Source organism: Calypte anna, chromosome 2 (assembly GCF_003957555.1).
Source record: "Calypte anna isolate BGI_N300 chromosome 2, bCalAnn1_v1.p, whole genome shotgun sequence".
Lineage (NCBI taxonomy): Eukaryota > Metazoa > Chordata > Aves > Apodiformes > Trochilidae > Calypte > Calypte anna.
In genome coordinates, this window is record NC_044245.1 from 99043252 (window position 1) to 99068550 (window position 25299).

At 39.0% G+C, this 25299-nt stretch overlaps 1 protein-coding gene across 1 annotated transcript in view; it reads left to right on the forward strand.

The window, feature by feature from the left end:
- Positions 1-25299, forward strand: part of PIEZO2 (piezo type mechanosensitive ion channel component 2) — a 309202-nt gene that overhangs the window by 267575 nt on the left and 16328 nt on the right. Inside the window, exons 33-42 of the mRNA XM_030444928.1 lie at positions 2794-2905; positions 4500-4565; positions 7614-7780; positions 11159-11334; positions 20408-20800; positions 22156-22414; positions 22903-23085; positions 23495-23747; positions 24543-24675; positions 25127-25274. Coding sequence (XP_030300788.1) covers positions 2794-2905; positions 4500-4565; positions 7614-7780; positions 11159-11334; positions 20408-20800; positions 22156-22414; positions 22903-23085; positions 23495-23747; positions 24543-24675; positions 25127-25274 — 1890 coding nt within the window. The remainder of the gene's footprint in view (positions 1-2793; positions 2906-4499; positions 4566-7613; positions 7781-11158; positions 11335-20407; positions 20801-22155; positions 22415-22902; positions 23086-23494; positions 23748-24542; positions 24676-25126; positions 25275-25299) is intronic.

The following is a 25299-nucleotide window of genomic DNA, read 5'->3' on the forward strand; positions in this document are numbered from 1 at the left end:
AAGAATGGCTGATTTTTCTTTTACTGTCAGTTTCATGCAGTAGTCACTTGGAGGGTTAACTTGGAGATTTTTTGGGTTTTTTGTTAGAGAATTAAGGCAGTTAAGAACCATCCCACTGAAATTTTATTGTGAACATCCCAAATTATCTTTTTTCATAATGGAGCCTATGAGTGTACATTCATTCTTCATAATCTAGATGCAGTCATTCAGTAAATACTTTCATTAATATTTCCTTGTTTTCTACTAATTTATCTTGTTTTGTCCTTCTTTATAGAGAGCTATTGGGAAATTTGCTTCAGCCATTTTAGCCTTGCCAAAGTCTGTCATTAAACTACCCAAAACTATTCTTCAGTATTTAATCAAAGCAGGAAAGGTACTTAACATTTTGTGAGTGCTTATTATGTGACCCATCCCATAGTTGCTGATGTAATGCATGCCTCTGTCTTCTGCATTTTTCCTCTTCCATGAATGCTTAAAAAAAAATGACTGCCAAAGATTCATTCCTAGTTAAATGTAATGCATTTCATACTTTTGGAGCGGTCAAGCTACAAGAAAAGTGGTCTATCTGGTTTTAAATGTAGCCCCAGAGAGAAAATGCAGACCTGAGTTCTCCTTTTCTTCTGACACTGCTATACAGGATGGTCACATTCAGTTGCATGCATCCTATGGATACTGTGGTAATTGATCTCAGAAAGCTGGTAAAAAGGTTTGTAAAGCACACTTTTTGCTCCAAGCCCCCTTTTATCTCTTTACTGTTCGGGCATTTATCTTCCTAAAAAAATGATCTGTGAATCTTCAAGATTTTTTCATCCTTCTTTATTACCTTTAACATTTCTTACCTATCAGCACTATTTTACACTCCATACATGTAACATGATATTTGTAAGGAGTGAGCATTACAGGCTGAGTGTACCAGCTCAAAAGCCTAAAAGACACTGCATTTAAAGTTTGGCCAGTGGCAGAAATCTAAAGTAATTGAAATGTATGTACCCTGTCAGCTAATAAAATATCCACTGCTTAACATTAGTGGTTGCACCAAATTTATTAATTAAATGCCTTTTCTTCATTCTAATCTTTTACCTTCTTCCAAGTCTGCCTTTTACTTCTAATTTCATTATGCACACGATGCCTGTGGCTATCGTACAGATTCTCAGCTGAGTCTTCAAAAGAAGATGCTGACAGTTTCTGACTTACTGATATCAGTTCACTTTGGTATCACTATTCCTCCAGATCACCTGTAGTAGCAAACACCTGTTACAAAGCAATGAGAAACGAGTGCCTCCAATCCCACATTTTAAAATGTGGTGCTTGTTTTGAACAAGCCAGAAATACAAAAAGAAATGCAGAGACCTTGAGAGATTTGGAAAATGACCTTATCAAAATACTAACAGAATTTCCTCTCCATTGGTGTATACATTCACAAAAGTATTCACAAGAGAGAAAAAAGTATTTTTCCCTTTTAATTGCATTTCAAATACTTTGACAGTTTTTAAAAATGGCTTTTAATGTTCCAAAGCATTTTTTAAATGCAAATTAAAAAACAAAAAGCAAACAAACAAAACGAATAGAAATTCTACCATTGTGTCCTATGAGAGGCAGTTCCAGCTTCACTGAGATACACTTGTGTTGTTGTCATTGTCTGCATGTTTGTATTCTGAATTAATAGAACTGTTTTGTTACTGTGGTTTGTTTTCACCCTTATGCCTGCATCTGTGTTCTTCCCTGTCTCTGTTAACAGCCTGTGATGCTTAGAAATAGAAGGTAACACAGTGCCAGATAAAGGTGATTATTATTTTTCAATGAAAACCATAAAAGGCAGAACATCTCTCCTAAAGAGTTGTGGAGAAGATACAGTTGCTTTAGTTTCTATTCTCATTTTATATCATATTGGAGAAAAATATTTGAGTGTCACTGCTTTTCTTTTTGGAAACCTTCTCTCACAGCTCAACTAGAATTAGTCAAAAAGTTACTTTGGGGTATTTTTTTTTTACTTCACCCACCAGCTGTAGCATTTATAAATATTGGGGGGCAGTTCCATGCTTCATGTAGTTGTACAAGTCAACACATTATTGACCTGCTCTGAGCAGGATACAGCCCCATAAAATCTCCTTGAAAAGTAAATGATTGGTAAGTATTACTGTCTTCAACTGGAAAACCAGTAGAAGAAGAGTTTGTAAGTGATTTTTCTGAAATGCCAAGGGGGGCCATTGCCAAAATGATGGTGAAATTTGAGAAGTTCCTCACTACCTGGTTTGGGACTGTGCATAGATAGCAAATGTCTGTGTGTTCCACTGGGATTTGCAGAGGGGGAAAAAATACCTAAAATATGAGAAATGTGAAAGTACAAATACCTGTACTGAGATATGACCATATCCTTTGATGCCTTAGTTAGCTGATTGGAGCATTTTCTCTTAAAGTTTCCATTATTCTGCATCCTGCCTGTAAAATGATAAAGTAGAAATAAAGTATTTAAATTGGGAGATTCAGGTGAAGTAGCCCATATGCACAACAGGGCATTAATTCCCAAAGTTCAGAGCATGAATTTTTGTGGGTTCTCATGAAACTTGGTTCACCCACGAGTGTTTTCACATTTGGTTTTATCCTTACAAAAATAGCACATGAAAACTCAGCAGATTTGCTGGAGAGCTGTTTGATTTGGGAGTCCAAATATTTCCTTACCCCTGCAGATCCGAATGTGTTTACTCAAATGACATAGTCCCGCTTGTGGCCTATTCTATGGCTTACTCTCAAAACATGAAAAACCTTGTAAATAAATGAGTATATTCCTTCCAGTTTGTTTATCAGGCCTGGATTACTGACCCCAAAACAGCACTACGACAGAGGCGCAAAGAGAAGAAAAGTTTTGGCAAAGAGGAGAAGCGAAGGCGTAAAGGCTCTGGGGATGGTAGGTAGGCTTTGGTATTTAAAAAAAAAAACAAAACAGTGTTGACTAGAATGCCTGTTGTTCCTGGTAGTAAAAGACAGCTGAATTTTAGAGGGCAAGTGTTTTCTCTTCTGGCCAGGAACCGGAAAAACGACTTGACCTTTGGGTCGCTGTCTCTCCCAGCCCATGGCAAGGCCAGCCATAGCTATGCCCTGATGTTGTCAATAATAAACGCTGAGGGAGATAAAGGAGAAAAGGGTATATAAGTTGTTTTCCATGGAGCTGCAAGGAATTTTGTCAAGTAGGAAGATGCAAGACATTGCAGAAAACATTGGCTATATGAAAACATTTGCAGGAGTACTTGCAAGAGGAAGCCATAACCCTGCAAAAGCATAATGTTGTAAAGCCAGTAACATTGCTCTTAATGACATTTCTTCTGCATATGGGAGTGTAAATGCCACGTGTTTGGCCAGAATCAGGCAGAGCAAAAACATTAATCTTTCACTTTGTCACCTCATAAAAAGGTTCATCTTTTTTCTCCAGGTTTTTCTAGGGTGTCTCAAAGTTTGTTATTTTAATGAGAAGTTTGTAAGTATTCCCAGGCAAAGTTTTGCATGTGACAGTCTTACGTTCTGTGTTGAAGAACTGTTTTGTGAGGGAACTCCTGCTGAAGAGCTGTAGTTTAAGTGGAGCTGTAAGAAAAATTCAATAAAAAAACCACATATTAGTTCTTTTTTCCACATTTCCTGTATTGTTCTCTAAAAAAAACTTGAACTGACATATGAGGAGTTTCAAGAAGTGTTTTTCACTTTCCATGGTATGCTCAGTGAGGAACTGAAGTATTCAAAAAACCTTAAATTCACAGGGAATTCAGCAGATAGCAAAGGAAAACATACAAATATGAACAGTTTTTTACTGTTGCTGTGAGATTACTCATGCTGCTGAAAGAAATCAATCTATAGATAGTTTGTATCTCTTCATCTTTTATCCCTTTTTAAGCCAGAAAATTATATAGAAATTCGGAAGCATTTCTATCAGTATAGATGGGGAAGAGGGAGGTCCATTCAGGTGTAGTCATCTGGACTTTTCCTCCTTTTGGCATCTTCACCTGACAAAACTGGGGAACTTTATAATTTGACTGCTGTCACTAAAGCTACAGTTATTGGATATTAGATTGGAGAGCCATTTGTTCATCAGCTCCCCCTGCAACTCTCTGCATCAGTCTTCTGCTACAGGCTTACAGAACAGCACACAACAGTTTCAAACCCACTTTATTTCATCATGACAGTCCCACTCAATGAATTTGACCTTATTGGGTCACACTCAGGAGAAGCTCAGAGCACTATGGGTTCAGGTTGCCTTTTGCAGAAGCTGAAGAAATGGGCTTGAGTATGAGCCAGTGGAAGGGGAGGCTGCTGAGGGTGGAAGTGGTGTGACTGAGAGATTGCCTGCATTTACTCTATCAGATGATCTTGCTCACCAGACAATCTAGTTAGAAAATGCCACTGCAAATTAAAGAAGAGGAGGTGGTCTTCAAGGGTTTTCCAGCTTGAATGCCATTTACAGCCCCAGTTCTTTAGGTGGAGCATTCACTGTTTCACTCTGTTTTCAATAGGTGGCACTGATGCTGACTGTGAAGACAGTGAAGAGGAACCTGTCAAGAAGAAATCTGATGGACCAGGTATGAAGACCAAGGCAGATACAATGCAGTTGTTACAATGCAACTACAGCACATCAGAGACATCATTGCAGGGATCCCAGGCTTGTGCAAAGCTGCAAAATCCATTCTAACCTGCCTAGTGAGAACTTCCTAACTAATTTCAGTTTTCCAGTTGCTTGTGTTGCAAGTCCTGAGCATAATAAGAACTTCTGCTCCTGGAGCATTAGCTACCTCACTCATTCTCTACACACCAGTAAATACACCTGCAAGATCAGCCTTGATCTCTTGCTGTATATTTTACTTATAGAACAACTTATTAAGCTGTTCCCAGCTTAGCTTCCAGTCCTGACTGCATGCAGCCCTGTGTTAAAAATTTAATTGATTTTGAATGTCTGAGATGTTATTAATAGCAGAAAAACCTTGCGTTTTTTTCCGTGTGTTTTAGCAAGGTTAAGATAATGCTTCTGTGGGGTACTCACCCATTCAGCATGGTGCAAATATTGGAAATTTTCCTGATCTTACCCATTCTCATTCATAGTCAGATTTAAGAATGCTGTCTGCACAACAGAAGAAATTACAGCAGTTTGGAAGATCTTGCCCATATTGCAAGTTTTCCTATAAAAATGTGTAATGGATCATAATTCTCTCTCCTTGTTTCTAACTGAAGGAAGAAAACAGACTTTCCTCCTATTAAGACTTCGTCATGGCTTACCTTGAGTGAGACTTTGTCTTCAAAAGCTATTTTTGTTTTCTGTTTAAAGTTTGTTCCCACATTTCTAGTTAGAATTTTATCCCTGAGTGAGCCGTAGGAGAGAAGATGTTGCAAGAATGTAAGAGATGTCATTCCTTTCTCACAAGAACTGAGGTCTCAAATAAGCAAGCTGCATTTCTATAGAGTTTTTTGGTTTGGGTTTTTTTTAGTTTGTTTGTTTGTTTGTTTGGTGGGGTTCTGAGAACTTTTTTTTTTTCTTATTTATTGGTGATGCCATTGCTTGTGTTAAAACACTGAAGTGAATCACTCAGACACGTGTCCAGAGAAATACTGTTGCTGCATCACAGGAGTTACGGAGACTGAGGTTTATAGTGGGCTTATATTGTAAAAAGTCAAATTAAGGTTCTTTATGTTTTTGTTGGCCATTCCTAGGTAAAATTATTTAGAGAAGATGGATGGAAAAGTTAGGCAGTAATTCTATGAAGTACTAGTATCATTATTAACCTTGGATTCAATTCTCTCCCACTCTCAGGCAGAGAGAAGGCTTCTCTGCATTTGACTCTAAGTTAGAATAACAGTCTCTGCAGAAAATAAATGCATCTTTCCCTTTTTGAAGATGTTAAGATGCAATCGATCCCCCCCAAAATTATTTTTAAAAACTTTTGGAGGAGAGCAAAGCTTCCAGAAGAGCCACAGCATCATTAAAAATGTATACTAAATTGTCTCCATCCTAGAGAGAGAAATGACCTTTCAGATTACAGTGGAAGTGTTTGGTAAAGCTCTGTGGTGAGACTATGGCATGCCAGTGGTGGGCAATGATAAAGATAATTCTAACCTGAAAGCTGTGATTCCTCTTAAGCCTGCAGCAGAAATTATATGATAATATAATATACTATGATATAATAATAATATGATAATTTATTACTAAATATATGTGGTATATTTCTGTGTATGAGTGCTGCATTTTCTTTTAACCTTTTCATGGTATTATGGAATTCAAAGGAAATGAAAGATCCTTGAAGAAGAAAAAGCCTTATGTTTCATTTATGAAGGCAAGGCTTCAAGATTTATACATTTAAGCTGATAAAACATAAAATTTCTCAAATTCTAAACAAAATAGAAAATTCCTAGAAAAAAAAATAAAAGGCAGAATTTTAATTAATAATAGAACCAAGTGAAGAAGACAGACTAAATGTTCTAACATTCAGAAATACTGGACCACTTTGATGGCTTTTCTCAGGTACATACTGCACCATCCACTTTGCAAGAACATGCCATTAATGTATTTTTTTCCCTCCACACAACACTGCATACACTCTGCCTGCACACCCAGAAACGTGCATGTTCCTCTATAGGAAATGTTTTGTTTAATTACATTTTCACCTTCGTATTACTTGTTAGGAGCAAACTTGCATTCCACAAAGTTCAGATTGCCATCTTGTGGTACAGCTCAGAACTGAGGTTGTTGAGAGCATCGTGCTTTAGCAGATAGATTGGTCCCTTAGTATCTGGTTCAGACTACTTGTCCCTGCAGGGCAGATTATTTACAGAGAAATGCAGTTGCTCATGCTGAAGGAGCTAGTGAAATGAGAAATTTACCTGAGACAGATGTGTTGAGGAAAATAAAGCTACTGTTGTTGGTATAAACCCTCTTACTCATGGGAGATGGTATTGCTTTGGCAAAATGGTGCAAGAGTAATGTTTTATGAATTATTTATATGATGTGTGCTAGTTGGGCTGGCTGATCTGAGGCAGCTGATGGCACTGTGCAGACTATTTAAAAAAATAGTCTTTGAAAACAGGAAATGCAAAGAGGTGTGTTTCGGTGGCTGTAAAACTGGGAGAGATTCACAAACTGTTTGGATAGGTGAGATTTTTGAATTTAGCTAAGTAATGCTTAAGCACAAAAGGCAAACTCTGTGAAGAGAGAAGCAAACACAAGTAAACAGACAGGTAAGTGGCTCAGCTCGAGACACTATCTGAGCAGCTGCTGAGATTACAGGAGATGCTCAATAGCTCTCAGGAGATGCCGAAATCTTAAGGTTCCATTTTTTAGACCTGTACATGAGGTATTTCTCTAGAATCAGGGACTGATTATATGACTCGCAACGTCAGGACAAGGGAGTTACGGGGTGGAAAAGGGATTCCAGATGATAAGCCCAGACATACAGGCAGGAAAATGGCCCAGACAGCCAAAAGGCCTCCAGCCATCTTCTGAGATTCCTCACTATGACGAGGTCTTGCAGCCTGGATTATTAATATTAGACAAGAGAGGAAAATTTAGTCTAAGTCCAAGCAGAAATACAGTTAAAGATATTTGCTTTCTTTAACTCTCTGTTGCCTTTCCTCTTCCTTAGATAACATCATCAAGAGGATATTTAATATATTGAAGTTCACTTGGGTCCTTTTTCTGGCAACATTAGACAGTTTCACAGCTTGGCTTAATTCCATCTCAAGAGAACACATCGATATCTCCACTGTGCTACGAATCGAACGCTGTATGCTGACCAGGGAGATTAAGAAGGTAACACATTTGGTCCTTTTTGTCTGCTAATGGGATTTCCAGCTCAGGGAAAAATAAAAGCTTGTCTTTTCAGATTGCTGTGTTAAGGAGAAAAAAAAAAATTCACTTAAACGTGCAGCTTAAAAATAGGTCTAGACTATTTTACTGCTTGCTATTTTATAAATACATAAATAATAAATTATTTGATTTTATTATCTGGACTAAAAGCAAATTACTGGAAAAAATAAGTCTTTGAAAGGTTAATCTAAGGATTTGGCTGAAACACTCCTGCGATAAAGTATGGTCTTGATGGGGCAGTATTCAAGTAGAGAGGAGAAGGCCTGGCATTTTAAATGGCTCAAATATTATCTCAGTCTTCATATTTCAGTCTTTTCATAGTCCACCTAACCTTGGAAATCACTGACACACACACGGGCATAATTATTATTCACTTGCAATGAAGATATGTTGTCCTCCACAAACTACTTCTGGATTAGTAAAAACCATTATTATCAAAGATTGGATTGTATAACTAGAAATGTATCTGGATATCCAGATTTTAAGTGGGTGATACATGAAGTTGGATAAAGCATTTTTGAGCACAGATATTTTTATGTATCTCACTAGCTACCCAACTATTTTGGGAAACTTGGCTTAGAAGCCTCATCTTCGTTTCTTTTGAGCTCTTTTAAAAAAACTGCAAACTGTCCCAGAGATGAGTAAGTCAAAAAGGTCAACAGCACAATTAGTAGTATTGAATTTAATAATTCCCATATTGCTTGGCCACTGTCAACATCTGCTGGAACAATAAGCAGCTGCCCATGACCCCAACAGGTTAGAGAACTGGGTTTTTTTTGCTCAGAGAGGGTCATGGCCAAGAGACGCTGAGCATGAAGAGAGAGCTGCCTCAGTGTTAGTGTTTAGTTACTGTTATTTTCCCTGAAGTGTCCACTAGTAAGCATATCATCATCATCACAACAATAATAATAATATCAAATAAAAAAATTAAAAAGAAGAAAGGAAAACAAAATGAAACGAACAAAAAAAACCAACCAAGAGCAAAAGAAAGATGACACATTCAGAGTAAATATTTCTTTGGAATATTTGGCAATGAATGGCTTAGGGCACCCTAAATGAGAGACTACATCTGGATCATTATGCTTAATATTACCAGGGAATCTATATTCTTGATAGATCTTCTTGAGTTTTCCTAGTCCCTTTTTAATGTATTTTTTATGCTGGCTTTTCAATCCTAAATCTTCTGGTACTAGGGGCCCTTCAAAGAATTCCCCCTAAGTCAATAGCTTTAAACTTCAGGGTTTTTTTCTAGTTTCTTCCCCTTGCCTGTGAAATACTGGTAGCCATGAACATCAGAATCATCACCAGGTCTCTGTAGCAGCCCCAGGCCTTTCATTGCTGGCCGAGGGAGGAGGCTTTGGTTACTGCCAGAGTGGTGACATTTCTCTGACTGATCAGGAGTCAGGGGACAATTATCCTGATGAAGATCCCTTGGTCTCTCAGGAACAGAAGAACCTGAAATTGAGTTCTGCTTCACTTGTGGCGAACTTCTGCTGTTATAGAACTGGTGCTTTAACTCAGGCCTTAAGTTAAGCAAGAATGTAGCATGAGCCATAATTTCAGAGGCAAGATGTCATAATGGCACTAACACTTGATACTGCAGAAGCAATGCAGTTTGCATACATAAAAAACAAACAAAAACAAAACCCACCCTCATTCAAAACCTGAGTATCCGGTTTTGTTCTTAAGATATTTTTTAAGCAAAATTTCAGTTTTTAAAAATCTTACATTTGAGACGGTGTGGAGAACCAGAGTTGAAATCCTAGTAACTAGTAATATTAGCAAAGGAAATAAAGGCTGTATTTTAAAGTACTTGTATTATTTTAGCTGGAAAAACTCTTTGCTTAAGGTTTCATTAAAACTGAGAAAAATGACCATACAGGAATAGCAATCTTCTCTCTCAGTGTGTCTTCTGAAGTCAATCAACTACTAGTGGATTGATTTGGGTGTGTTTCTGCCTAAGAACAGGCTATAAAATTCTCAGTTTTATTCTTATGACAAGGCTTGAGAATTCTGATTGTAGTATCACTGCCAGAAAGACTTGATTCTGTGCCCAGATCTGGGCTTACAGTTAATAAAACTATCTTTTCATGAAGTTACTTGGCCTTGAAGTCACAGAGAAAGATTAAAGGTCTCCAGTTTATTTTTCATGGTTTTCTAACTGTAGCCGTACTTTATGAATAAATTATTATTTGGGGACAGTAATGAAAATCATCAAGCACAAATACAAGCTAAGTGGAGAATGGATTGAGAACAAGCCTGAGAGGTATTGGTTGATGAGAAGCTTAACATGAGCTGGCAATGTACCTGCAGCCCAGAAAGCCAACTGCACCCTGGGCTGCTTCAAAAGAAGCATGGCCAGCAAGCTAAGGGAGGTGATTCTCCCCCTCTACTCCACTTTTTTGGGATCCCATCTGAAGTACTGTGTCCAGTTCTGCTACCCCCAACACGTGAAGAACATGGAGCTGATGGAGCAAGTCCAGAGGAAGGCCATGAAAGTGATCAGAGAACTGGAGCACCTCTCCTATGAAGACAGTCTGAGTTGGGGTTGTCCAGCCTGGAAAAGAGAAAGCTCCAGGGGATACCTCATAGCAGCCTTCCAGGACTTGAAAGGGCCCACAGGAAATCTGGGCAGGGACTTTTCATAAGGTCAGGTAGTGACAGCACAAGGGTGAATGGCTTTAAACTGGAAGAGTGTAGATTTAGGCTACACATTAGGAAGAAATCCTTCACTGTGAGGGTGGTGAGACACTGGCACAGGTTGTCCAGGGAAGTTGTGGATACCCCCTCCCTGGAAGCGTTCAAAGCCAGGTTGGATGGGGCTTTGAGCAACCTGGTCTAGTGGGAGGTGTCCTGCCCATAACAGGAGGGGTTAGAACTAGATGTTTAAGGTCCCTTCCAACTCAAACCATTGCATGATTATGTGATCTACATCAGTTTGTACATGACTGTTTCTTTTGTTTCTGTTTTGTTGTTGTTACTACTGACCACTAAGTATGACTGGTCTTACAAATCAGTGATAACTCAAACATTGCTGGATTACAGGTTCTGAGATGGTCCCAGCCCACATGTCATTTTCATGCTGAATGATCTGTAGTTCCCCCAGCAGAGTTTTGTTCACTTCTTCTATCATGAAACTACTTGCATTGCTCCAGTTTTCCTTGAAAACCTAACACTTCATCCTGTGGTAATTTAAGTCAGAATATGCTTGGACAGTCCTTAATCTGTTTCTTGCCAAATGACAGAAGATACCTCAGAATGACAGAAGTTCCTCAAGGAATACACCTTCCCTCTGCCATATATCTGTGCTCTCTTCCACAGGGAAATGTGCCAACACGGGAAAGCATCCATATGTATTACCAGAACCACATGATGAAACTCTCCAAGGAGTCAGGACTGGACTCAATTGATAAAAATCCTGGTCAAGCCTCTGATTTGCAAGCATCTGAAAGAATGGACAGTTTAGATTCAGCAGCTTCCCGTGACAGTATCTCCAGGTATTGATTCAAGTTTAGTTTAGTTTGTCATGCAGTAGACATGATTTTAGATAATGTCTAGTTACTTAGAAATTTTCTAATCAATGTTGGATCTCCTCTTTGATTTATCCATGCCATTTTAATAGTGAAAACTGCTATATATTACTACTACTTTATAGTGGTGGACTCTGTGTTTGGCCTAACTCCATTTCCACTGCATGACTATACCTCACTGCTTTCTGTTTCCCCAAGAATTAGGAGTCATTGACAGGGATTCTGATCTTGTAAAAAGTAATTTAAAAGAAGAGCCTGCTGAGGATGCTAATGGGATAGTGTGTTACGGATTCAGGCGTGGAGTTGGGGAACCATCATTCACTGTGAATATTTTGTCTTTGTAAAATAAATAGTTGCCCACAAATCAAAAAAAGGCTTTACACTGAGAGAGAGTCTGGATTTGAGAGAACAAAATTCCCTTCTGGCACATACAGGGCAAATATCATCTGAGGAGCCTGGCTTCCTAACTGCTATGATTACAGTCCATCAGAGCTCCACAGCTTGTGTAGATCAAATAACCACATGAGTTCAGGAAAACCACCTTCCTCCTTCTTTCCTGCAGCTGGATGCCATCAAGCCCCTTGCCAACACTACTGGACACTCCTGCTGCTCCATGCCCACAGAGGCACACACATTCACTTCCTTCTCTTCCAGAGCCTGCCTGTTCCTAGCGTGTCCCTGAATTTTAAGAAAGTGTCTGTCCAACATGAGAGGGAGGAGGGAGGGCTTCAGAAAGCCAGCTGTTTTATAATCCAGTGCATTCTGCTGTCTCCTGTTCTTCTCTGAAGTGTTGCAGTATCACACTGTGTTTGATACTCCCAGCAAACGTGGTAGCTTCTGTGTATAGTCAATTCTGCACAGCTTTTACTAATGACATATGGGTAGATGTCAGCAGACTGAAAATAATGAGGGCTTGTCTTCCTTTCTGTTGTTTTGAAAAGCAAGTGGAAGAGTGCCTGTGAGTACTATGCTTCAACAAAACATTCACATATTACTCCCCAGGGTCAGCACTGGCCTTTGAAAGGTTCACTCCAGTAAAAATACCAAATCTGAGCAAATCTTTCTTGGTGGCTAGCTACCCAACTAAGCAACACCTTTGTGTTTTGTCTCAAAGCTTTACAAGACTCAGATGATGTGAGAAAAACGTAAAGCCAAATACTTTTGCCAGCTCACTTGGAGCCGCTTGGGTATATGCAGGGCAGAATTTAACTCTGCAAAGTTCAGTCTCACATAAAGAAAAACAGCCATATCAGTACTACTTTCATTAACTAATTTTTGATCACACATTTTGATAGATAGAAGTTCCCATTATCATACAACCATGGTAACAAGAACTTTAATTAATGCAAAAGGAAGCCAACATCAAAAATAATTATAAAAAAGAAAGACAGACATGCAATTTTCATATGTAAATTCTGCCTCTGTGGTAGTACCCAGTCTTTAGCTCTGCTTGTCTTTTGTTTCAGAATATCCACCAATTTGTTACCCTGCATGGAGCATACTTACACATTTAAAATCTCTTTTCGACACAGATGACTTCTATGGAACTGCTTTGCAACAAAAAAGTTACATCTTTCACAGGTGTTACTGTCATTACCCTTCCTTTAGAAGACGTGTCAAGCAAGGAATGTCAAAGGCAGTATTATAGCTGGTTTCTCTAATCTCTAATTCTCTTTCTGGTAACAAACAATGAAATATTCTTGCACTGAAAGTATTTACAGATTGTACACATCTGCTGTAATAATACTGGCTTGTAATTAGAGGAAGCAAAAATGAGTCTGCTGATGGAATGATAATGCCATCTGTTTATCGAGGCACTCTTGCATGCCTCTTCCTGGGATTAAAAAGCAGCTTTTCAGAAATGTTAGATGTTTTTAACTTCCTGTAAGTTTATGGAGTGATTTATTTTATTTATTTGCCCAAACATGAAAAGGTGACATTTTACATTTCGAAGTCATGATTTCCAGTAAATGTGAAAGTGAATAAGTAAGGCATCCCTGAGATCACAGACCTAGGATTATAATGTAAAACTGTTGGGAAGGGGCAGAGGGTTTCTTACCAGGATTCTAGTTATGCTGCTTTAGGTGCCCTACACATAATTCTGTAGTGGACATTAGGTCCCTGAGGAAGATGGACATGTCTGGATGTACACTGGGCTGCAGAAGCACAGAAGATATTGCATTATAAGAGTACATATTCCTTAATACTCAGGACAGGAATTATTGTAGGAATCTGCTCAGTGTTCTAAACACTGCATTTCCAGAGAGAGCCATCCTACTGATCAGTGACAGGAACTATAAATTTCTTGTAAATTTCAGGGTGACTCTGTAATTCATACCCAGGGATGTTGTTTTTCCCCTAGATAGAGCTCTAGAATTAGTTTTGCAGAATATGGTTTGTGAGATTTTCTCTTTTATTAGGCCTATCTTTTCTTCTCAGTAATTTTTCTATAGAGTAGCTAGAGGTGTAATAAGGTATTTATAATGTAATTGTTTAGTTTCTCTTTGAGCACTGCCAGAAGGTATTTGAAGCTGCTGTGGTAAAGCATTTGCTGCTCTTTGCTTCCATTTGACTAATGAGCTGTTTACTAGGTTAAACAGCTTGTGAATTTCAATGACATTGTTGGGAACTTATGAAAAACATTTGGCTGCTTTTGTGGGACTTTGCCTATGATTACGAAATAGCAACTAGACACAAGTCCTAAGTTAGATTTCAGGATATCCAAGGTTTTGTTTCCCATTCAGTTTGTATTAATTTTTGTCCTCCACAAATTCAGGTCCTGACTACACCTGTGCATGGGCTTTTATAGGACATGCAGGTCAGGGACCCCCTGACCCTCAGTTAATAGTGAACATACAAGTGCAGCTAAGGTGTTTATGGACACTATTTTTCGTCTATGTCTCCCTCACCAGGTAGGAGAACAGGGCTTTAGGTGGGCAGCACTGGAAAAATAACATTTGCCTTGGGAGGCAGAGGCAAGAGAAAGGATGAAAGGAGAGTCTGTCTCTGATTTAGGAGCATGAAGTATAGTAAATGTCTGGCATGTTTGCTTGTAAATGTGGGGAGTCAAGTAGTTCATAAAGGTAATGCCAGTCAGTAACTAGCTGATGGACAGAAAAACCAAAACTGAAAAAAAAAAAAAAAAAAAGAAAGAAAAAGCAAATAAATGAACAAACAAACACAAAACCAAAACCAAACAATCGAACAAACAAAAGAAAAAAACCAAACAAACAGAAACATTCATAAGCTACCCCTTAAACTAATGAACTGTCTGGAGGGTAAATTTGTTTAGCAAAAAGGAACTAATAAAGTAATAAATTTCCCGCTCACAGAGGATAAAAACATCTCTGCTATATATATCTCCATTTGAAATGGATACCCTATCAACTTTACATAAACTGCTTGAACGCAGGGCTTTTAATGAGCATTCAATTTAAAATAGGTATTTTAAAATGCATCCTTCAATGATTTGAAGAAGCTAATGCTTTTCAAGGTCTCCAAGGACACAAATTTGAGAAGTCACTCAGGAAGATATCCTTGTATTAAATTTATATGATAGGTCAATGACTGAGTCAACATCAGCTTTGGCAAGTGTCTCTGCTTTATTGGTGTTCTCATTTCCTTCCTGTTCAGAAGCATGTTACTAAAGTACATACAGAATATACAGACTGCTCTACAAGTGTCATTTCATAGACATCTCTTGACATTCAAGGATACAGAGCAGCTGCCCATTCAATAATTCTTCTGATGATTCATCCTTCATTTGGTACCTCTTGAAACCAAATTATTGCAGGGACTCTGTCTGGTCAAATGTTTTTATCTACTGAGATTAATAGGTGTTTTTCCTTTGATTTTTCTGGGACCTAGGTCAGAACTTAGATACTTTGGAGGGCAGCTGGCATATGTTTCTTCCATTGAAAATACATGAACGGGCACGTTCTTCAATTTCAACAGCTGCTCTGCTTAAGGCCCTTGGAGGGCTCCCTTTAAAACACATCTGCTTCAACACCTTAATAAGAGGTGTTGCTCTGAAAGCAAACTGAGCTCTGAGAGGTGAAATAACGCGTGGATAACATTGTAGCATGCTGAAAAGTAATCTGCAAAACAGATGGTTGGTCTACTTGCTGCCACCCTCTCCCTATATTTTAGCACCAAACCCTCACTGATAGTACAACAGCCTGGCTGGCCACAACAACCCCATGCAGCACTACAGGCTGGGGACAGAGTGGTTGGAGAGCAGCCAGACAGAGAGGGACCTGGGAGTCTGGATTGACAGGAAGCTGAACATGAGCCAGCAGTGTGCCCAGGTGGCCAAGAAGGCCAATGGCATCCTGGCCTGTATCCGGAACAGCATTGCCAGCAGGCCCAAGGAAGTGATTCTGCCCCTGTACTCAGCCCTGGTGAGGCCACACCTCGAGTACTGTGTCCAGTTCTGGGCCCCTCAGTTTAAGAAGGATATCGAGGTCCTGGAGCAGGTCCAAAGGAGGGCAGCCAGGCTGGTGAAGGGAGTCCAGCACAGATCCTATGAGGAGAGGCTGAGGGAGCTGGGGCTGTTCAGCCTGGAGAAGAGGAGGCTCAGGGGAGACCTCATCGCTCTCTACAACTCCCTGGAAGGAGGTTGGAGCCAGGTGGGGGTTGGTCTCTTTTCCCAGGCAACTCTCAGCAAGACAAGAGGGCAGGGTCTCAAGTTTTGCCAGGGGAAGTTTAGGTTGGATATTAGAAAGAATTTTTTTACCGAGAGGGTGATCAGACATTGGAATGGGCTGCCCAGGGAAATAGTGGACTCTCCATCCCTGGAGATATTTAAAAAGAAACTGGATGTGGCACTCAGTGCCATGGTCTAGTAACTGCAGTGGTAGTGGATCAAGGGTTGGACTTGATGATCTCTGAGGTCCCTTCCAACCCAGCCAATTCTATGATTCTATGATTCTATGGAAAGGAAGGCCTTTCCTCATAGCCCCCTGGAGCCATAACACGGAGCTCTGACTGGTTTCCTTGTTGTTGAGTCAAGCCTCTAGGATGGACCTCCTGTTCCTGTAGGAATCAGTACTTTCAGCTTCGTCAAACCATGTATCATGCAGACTGTTTTCTTCAGGTTTTGTCTTGGAGGATGCTTTTTGTGCACACACAGACATAATGAAGTGGTTTGTAAAGAGTCCTGGGTCAAATGAACTGGCAGGACAGAGATGGCCCTGCCATTGATACTGTTTTTAAAGACAGAATTTCACAATACCTTTGGTATCTTTGGTTACTCTTCTTTAATTCAAAGATAAAAGTATACTTTTAGCCTCAGCTTTTTCTGACAAAAAAGACCGTCAGTGAGTGTAGGCCTAGGAATAAATGCTACTTTTCACCATGTGTTTTGCTCTTTTCTTCCCCATTCTCCTTAAGGTAATAAATGCAAAATTATAACTTCATGCCAGTGGATTTTTTTTTCCTCACTTCAAGCTAGCAAGACCAAAGTAACATTGAAAATGCCATTGCAGTTCCCTTCTGACCTCTTCCTCAATTGTCTGTGCCCCTGGACAAAAGGGGAAGCCAATTCCTTGCTTCCGTTGCTCAGGTGTAACACAGGTGGAGTCAAGAAAAGTAGAGTGTAAATCCTGTGGTTTGGGGTACTTTCTTTTCTTGTTTTATCTGAGAGACTCACCACAGCCACTTCATATGTTAAAACATCAGGTCCATCGATTTGTTCCATACACATCTGTGTTTTTTAAAATTTTTTACAGGAGAAATAGATCTTTGGCCTACTATATGTCATAATGTATTTGCTTCTTCCTGTTGCTCTGTTATATGTTTGTATTTAATTATGTACTGTCTTTCTCATAACTCATCCAGTTCTTTTTTTCTCCAGTAACACATAAATGCTCAATGTATGGTCTGTGTCTCTGGTGTTCTGTTCTATTTGATAAGCGAAAGGAGATAAGGGTATCTGTTCTTTTATTCAAGATGCTCATGTTACCAATTTTGAAATAGGTTTTGAGCTGTGATTGAAATAAAGGAAATCTTCTGGCAGGAATCATCAGGGCTTTCGACTAAATATCAGAATAAAAGTCATCCCATGCAGAGCAGGTTATATTTGGCATGCATGTACTGGCTAAGTAACATATCCGATTTGGCTCTTTGGTTTGGAAAAGAGGATTAGCCAGTGTCTGACAGCTGTTTTTCTATTTGTGGAATATGAGCTTATTCAGTTTTAAGGACTCTTTTAGGAAATTGGCTTGTACCTGCATGAAAAGGTTGAGCACAGTATAATGTTAATAAAATAGAATTAGTACAGAGGAGGTCACTTCCCCAGACACTTGTCTGGAATTTGTAAATTTCAAAGGAAAAACAAATACAAAATCACTTCACATGTGAAAGTTGGTGGCTCTGAAAAACATGTAGAGCGTTGTATTGGTTTCCAGTAATACACCATTAATAAAATAGAATTAGTACAGAGGAGGTCACTTCCCCAGACACTTGTCTGGAATTTGTAAATTTCAGAGGGAAAACAAAGAAAATAAAATCACTTCACAAGTGAAAGTTGGTGGCTCTGAAAAACATGTAGAGCATTGTGCTGGTTTCATATGTCTTTGAATAGTGAATAGATGTTTTTTAGCCTGATGTGGGCCCTATATGAATATAATCATGAGCAATCTGTACATAGAAATGTGTTTACACGGTGACTCTAAACAAATCCTTATCTTCTCTCCGAACCTGTTTTCTCTGTGTCAGTGTTTTCCTGCATGGCGAGCATATTTGTTGACTGAACCATGTGTGTGTACAGTAATATTATGTGTATTTAACACTGTCTTTGTAACTGTTTGCGCTGCTAGCTGCTACACTGAAGCAACCATGCTGTTCTCAAGGCAGTCAACCCTTGATGATTTAGATGGACCAGACACTGTTCCTAAAACAAGTGAGCGCGCCCGACCTAGGCTCCGTAAAATGCAGAGCATGGATATGTCCTCCTCATCAGCTGACAGTGGCAGTATAGTGTCCAGGTGCTTAACTCATGCATGCTTTGTTCACTCATTTACCCAAACCGTGATACTTACTGCAGTGTGTGTCAATTATTTGCCTTGGCAGATACGTGGTGTACAGAGTGGTTTGCATGGGTAATGGAAGCTTTAGTCCCTTCTGTGTCATGGCACATTCCTGAGGTTCAAAGTCAGGGTCACAATCGAGGGCTCATTTGCTCTTTCACTTCTTATTTTCTTTTTGTTTTTTTGCTTGTTTTGTTTTGGTTTTGGTTTGTTTTGTTTTTTTGTCATCCTTAATTCATACATTTTTGAAAGCTGCTACACTACATTATGCTGGCTGTCTAAACCCAGTCTAAGGGTTTAAAGCTGTATTTATCCAGCTAAAAAAGAGTCTGATTCTCTGAGTTACCGAGATGATGGTTGTTCTTATTAAAAATGGAAGCTGCAAGTGAAGTTTTTCGGCTAATCAGTTATCCTAAATATGGACTTTGGTGTCTCGTTTTAGAAATTAAGATAGGCAAATGTTGGCCCTGCTCTCTCAACTTTAGTTTTCCCCATATAGGAAAGATTGTTAAATACATTATTTACCATTTATTTACAGCCTGTGAGATGTAGGAATTAAGAAAGAGAAAATAACTATGAAAAGTTAGTGAATAATACTAACATTCAACACAAGAGAGAACTGTTCAGAGCCATCCACTCACTTTTTAGCAGGCAAAAACCTGCATATCCAATCATTCTTTTTCAACATTTAAAGGGCTTTACAAATTTTCTGTGTTGATCAGTTTTTAAATGATTGGATTTTATGGCTTTGTGCATTTTTACCAGGATGAGTGCTACTGTGAATTATTAAAACACACATCCTACTAATAGTGTTACACATTCTAATTAAAAGTCTGCTAGAAATAAAGTGATCTAATGTAGCCACAAGAAGTCCGGAAACCAAGTAAAAGAAAAAGAGATGGAACTTAATTTTTAATTTTGGCAGGAGGTGGTAGTGCCAGCTGGCTTTGCAAGTGCCAATTTTCTTTGAAAGGTCATACTTCAGGTGAAAACATGGCCCCATTTGTTTCATAGGAACTCTGAGGACTCTGATTTTATCACTATTGAGTACAAGAACATAGAGCCAACAAAAGACACTGAGTTGATGTCTGCTGTCTAATCTGTGGAGAGGGACTGGAATGGAGACTCAAAAGCGAAAGAGTGATTATTTGAGGGGAGAGGTGAAAGAATACTTGTGAGGGATGAAAAGGGTGAAAACAAGGCCAGGAAACGATTTTCTAAATGATTGTGTCCAGATTCCCATCTGGAGTCATCAAACTGCATGAACTTACATTGACTGAGACTGTTGCAGATCACAGAGCATTAAAAGAGAAATTTTTTATGGACACACAAATCCAAGAGTAAGCAAGGTGAACAAGCAGAGAAAAAGAAATAGATACATACAGAAGAAAAGCAGGAAGGTAAGGTAAAAATTAAGACTGTATTGAAGAGCATAGGGTAATCTAAAGGTAAGCAAGATACCCTGCCACTGGAGCAGCTTTGTAATATGGATTATATTTCTCCATGTGAGCAATTTACTTGTTCTTTTCTTTGGAAACAGAGTTGATGCGTGTGTTCAATTCATGTTCCAGTTGTACACAGAATTTGCATAGTGGTTGATAATAGCACCATGTTTAGAAAGAACCCCATGGTTGCCTCTCATTTACCATGGAGCATTCTTTAAACATATTTAATAGCAAGTCCTCATTCTGGTCATAAAGTGTCTGAACTTCTTTCGGATAATTAGTGTAGTTTCTCTTGATGATGGTACTAATTTGTCTTTTGCTGGTGTGAAAAGATAGTGAATCACTCTGAGTTCACAGGGATGTCACTCAGGGGACAGATGGACTAAGATAATCCATCTTTGTAAGAGGAGATCATGATGATATATTTTCTAGCAGATTATATGAATTTTGGAGGCCGGGGAATGTGATGGGGTTGCTCATCTGCCTGCATCAAGGTACAGTTAACAAACTTTGCTTGGTGTTGAACCTTGTAAGCCTCAACTCTTTCTCTTCATCTCTCCCCAACAGTGAACCTACACAGGTCACTATGCTCTATTCTCGTCAGGGGACAACAGAAACCATTGAGGAGGTAGAAGGGGAGCATGAAGAGGAAGGAGCTCATTCCACATCAAGGCCAGAGGAAGAGGAGGTGGAAGATTATAGCCTGGGCTCAGAAGGAGCTGCGTATACTCCTGATACTGATGTGCCATTGTACTCCACTGTGGATAGCAATGCAGAAGCTCCTCCTTCTTATAGCAAAGCTGTAAGCTTTGAACACCTTCCCTTTGGCTCCCCAGATGACTCAGCTGGTAAGAGCCTCATGATGGTGAGCCCAGACGACAGTCGGACAGACAGGCTTAATGACACGATCCTCCCTCCACTGACACATGAGCTAACAGCCAGTGAGCTGCTTCTGAACAAGTAAGAGTCTTTGACAAGGAAAAATTTTTGGTGCTGCTCTGTGAAGTTTTGTCATTACTTTGTTGGGGTTTTTTTTTGTCTCAGAGATAGCCTAAAGTTTCTGATACAGACCTTGTGCTAAGTTTGATTAAAGGGAAGCATCTTGTTTCCTGTGCAGTTGTTCTAATTACAGATTTCTGAAATTACTCAAATTCATGTTGGAAAGAATCTCTGCTTTCTCCCCAGATACTCTAGCTAATTGTTCCAATTAGTATTGGGTTTCTGTGCTGCAACTTTCAAGGGGTCAAGGGCTTTTCTAAATATTCCTTGTGGAGAGGTCTTCTCCAGGCAGCTGGGATTTCAAATCAGTTTCCTCCAGGGCTATCTGGGAACATTTTTTTCCTTTAATTATTTTGGATTACTGTAAAAGAAATTATGACCTTTGGCAGAGTTTTTGTTTAAGCCAGTAGGAGCTGTGGGTATGTAGAGATATCACCTTACTAAGTACTTCCATAAGGAATAGGATGCTCCCCTCTTTGTCCCTCAGACACTGCTCTCAGTAGCACAGCCAGCATTGAAGTGGGGATGGTGCTTTTGCTCTTCTTCCTCTGCTTTTTGGCCCAACTCAGATAAGTGATGCAAGGACAGAATATTAAACCATGAAAATGTATTTCAGCCTAGCTACATTTGGAGAGAAAGGCTGTGTAGATCTGACTTTGTAGACACAGTTATCTTTTCTTCTTCTGTTTTTCCATAGTCATTTTTGCTTTTCAATGAGATCACTTCTTGGGCCATGGCACTCTTTACGAAGAGCAAAGAGAACTGTGAAAGTATGTGAAGGTTATATCCTAATATATTGGATCCTTTGATTTGAGTCACGTAAATGGGAGAAAATTGGACACATTTAATGTTTAAAATTAAGCTTGAGCTTATATCTAAACTTCTGTCACAGGACTACTCATAACATGTCTCCTGATGCACCTCTGGAGGTTCTTTAAAATCCTATCTGTGTTGTTAAATCAGATATTAATCCAGACAGGACCACTCCTGCATGGTCTGATTTACATGATATATCTTGGTTGGGCAATTGTATGAAAATCATACTTACAAAAGTTCTTGGGTCAGGTAAACTCTTTGGGTAAATTAAAAAGAGCAGAACTGTGCTTCTAGTTATTTTGCTTGATATTCTTATTTTCTGAGGTTAGAATCAGGCTATTTGATTATGATACTAAATCCTTTTCTTTTTTTTTTTTTTCTCAACTGAACTCAGCAGCTGAATTTTATTCTTCTTTTTAAAAGAAAAATATTAGAAATTTTAAAAAGGAGCTCTTGTGAAATTACTTATAAATTCATTTATGTTACTCTGCTCCTCACAGGATGTTTCATGATGATGAGCTGGAGGAATCAGAGAAGTTCTATGTTGGTCAGCCTCGAGTCTTGCTTCTTATTTATGCCTTGTACAATACACTAGTGGCTCGCTCAGAAATGGTGTGCTACTTTGTGATCATCCTTAACCACATGATCTCTGCCTCCATGATAACCCTGGTGCTTCCCATCCTTATATTCCTTTGGGCCATGCTCTCTGTTCCTCGGCCAAGCAAACGTTTCTGGATGACAGCTATTGTCTACACTGAGGTAGGCTGCTGGTTTGGCAACCCCATGTCTAACACAGAACAGTTAAGTTGTTGATCTGTAGGACCGGGGTTCTTTGGCCCATTGTGTTGATATAAATATTTGCTAAACTCCTCAGCAATTTCTGTGGTATGAAAAGGTCTTGTTTGTGTTTTTCATCATTGCAATGAGCAGTATCCTTCCTGGCATGTAAAGCAGTTATCACAAGGACAGATCATTTGCCAACAGCTACTATGTAATTGTTAGTCAAGAGACAGTGTAGACTGCTTCTGGTGTCTCTCGGGTACCACTGAGCTTGGTCTGCTGGGAAATGTTGATTGACTTTATTACTGAGGAAATCTGAAATATTGTTCCTCTGTAGCAATGAATACCCTTGTTTTATCTTCTCATAAACCTGACAAAATTGTAATTATTTCTCCCCTCTCATTGTCTCAAGGCTATTGTATCAGCCAGGCTTATAAACACCCCAAGTGTGTTGTGTTTCTGAACAGGTGGCCATTGTCATCAAGTACTTCTTTCAGTTTGGGTTCTTTCCTTGGAATAAGTATGTGGATTATACAAAAGATAAACCTTACCATCCACCCAATATTATTGGCATTGAGAAGAAAGAGGGTTATGTGCACTATGATCTTGTTCAGCTCCTTGCTTTATTCTTCCACAGATCCATTTTAAAGGTAATCTGAGTTCATGTGGTAGTTTCTTATTTCATATTTAACTTTTAGTTTTAATTTTTTTGGTCACTTGTGATATAGCTCACTTACTTGGATATTAAAAAAAAAATCACTGAAATGCTTATCAGGCACTGGAACTGGCTGCCCAGAAAAAGTAGTTGTATCACCATCCCTGGAGGTATCTAAATGACTTGTAGATGTGGCACTTAGGGACATGGTTTAGTGGTGGATTTGGTTTATGGTTGATTATCTTAAAGGCTTTTTCCAACCTAAATGATTCTATGGCTCTCTGATATCCCAACACAATGAATTTGTCTTCCCCATATAAACTCAACTGAGCTTAGCAAAGCCTTTGGTAAATACTCTGACAGCAATACAAGGTTGAAAAGCTCTCTTCATCTTTTTCCACTAGTGTCATGGATTATGGGATGAAGATGAGAAAGGGGAAAGCTCCAGTAATAAAGAAGATACTGATGATGAGCTCTCTCTCACAGGAGGCAGGAGAGACTCTTCTGCCTCTTTGAAGTCTGTCAACCTTGCAGCATCGGTGGAATCCATCCATGTCCACTTCCCTGAACAGCAGACTGCCATCAGGAGGAAAAGCTCTAGCAGCATATCACAGCTTTCACACAGGTCCAGCTTCTCCTCACACAGATCTAAGAGAGGTAAATTTCATGACATTTCTGGGATTTGAAGAGCAAACATTTATATCCCATAGGGTCATCCTGCTGAAACTTTTTGTTGGTTACTATAGAGGTCCAAGAGTCTGCTGAATGCTGCTGCTCCTCAGTGAGGAAATGGGATCTGAACCAAAGTATCTTCACATTTGAACACACTCCAAGCCTTCTTAAAGTTGAAATGGAGAGCCATACTTTGTGATTCATTATATTTTTAAAATGACATTTTTCAAAATCTGGGAAAAGAATGCTCAGTGTGGCCTAGATCCAGAGTTTCTGGTTCAGCATAATGTCCAGCTAGAGAGAATTCAAAGCATATGTATTTTTCATATCTATATTTAATGATGCTCAAAGTGAGAAAAAGTATTGATTAGGTAGATTGAAACAGATTACCTATTCCATCTCGAAAAATGGTAAATTTTCAAATTGGTAAAATGCCATCTTCTAATGTTGGAATACTTAAATAGGAAAATTCCTTACTGTGGCCTGAATGTATGTATTACCAAAGAAGATGATTAAATCACATCAAATACTTGCTTTGTCAGTAGTCTTTTCTTTTTATAGTTATTAATCAAGTTTTGATCTGTCAGTGATTAAAGTTTTACTTCATCCTCTCAAGATTTTATCATATTGGGAAAAAACCCAAACATAAGCTTCTTTCAAATCTGGGACTTCCCTATGGGATGGAAGTCTTGAGATTTATTGTTTTCAATTTGTGGTTTGTTTTTTTGTTTACCTAATCTTTTATATTAAATTAGCTTCTCTTCCCCTTTGTTTTTTCAGGAAGTACCAGTACACGAAACAGCAGTCAGAAAGGAAGCAGTGTGCTAAGCATCAAGCAAAAATCTAGAAAAGAGCTTCTTATGGAAAAGTTTAGAGAACAGATGATTAAAGCCAAGGCCTTTACAATTAAAAAGTGAGCAATGTGAGAAGTTTTGTGGGTTTGGGGGGGATCTTCCAAATAGTTAAGCAATAAAACAGCATTTCAAAGACGGTAAGTTACTACTGTTAATTTAAGGGAATGAGGGGGTATCTACACAGTTCATTTAATGCCATTGTTTTCACTCCTAAGTCCCACTAGCTGAACATCAAGCAAATCAGCAGTTGTTCAAGTAGCATCTGCCTGATATGAAAGTGAAATACTCTGTGTGAACTTGGTTTGCTATGTATATTCCTACTGAACAAATGCTAATACAGCAGTTTAGAAGCAATCAGAACAAGGAACCAGTGTCTGTGAAGCCTGGTGAAGGCTCTCAGAATAGATCTTAGATATCTTTAGAAATAGTAATCATACTACACCCAGCCATTTTTTTCATCAGTGGATGTTACAGTGTTGTTAAATTACATTATGGCCTATGTTGTTTTAGGACTCTCCAGGTGTATGTGCCCATCAGACAGTTTTTCTACAATCTTATTCATCCAGACTACAGTGCGGTGACTGATGTGTATGTGCTGATGTTCCTAGCAGATACAGTGGATTTCATCATCATTGTGTTTGGATTTTGGGCTTTTGGGGTATGTCACAGTGGCATCTATCTAT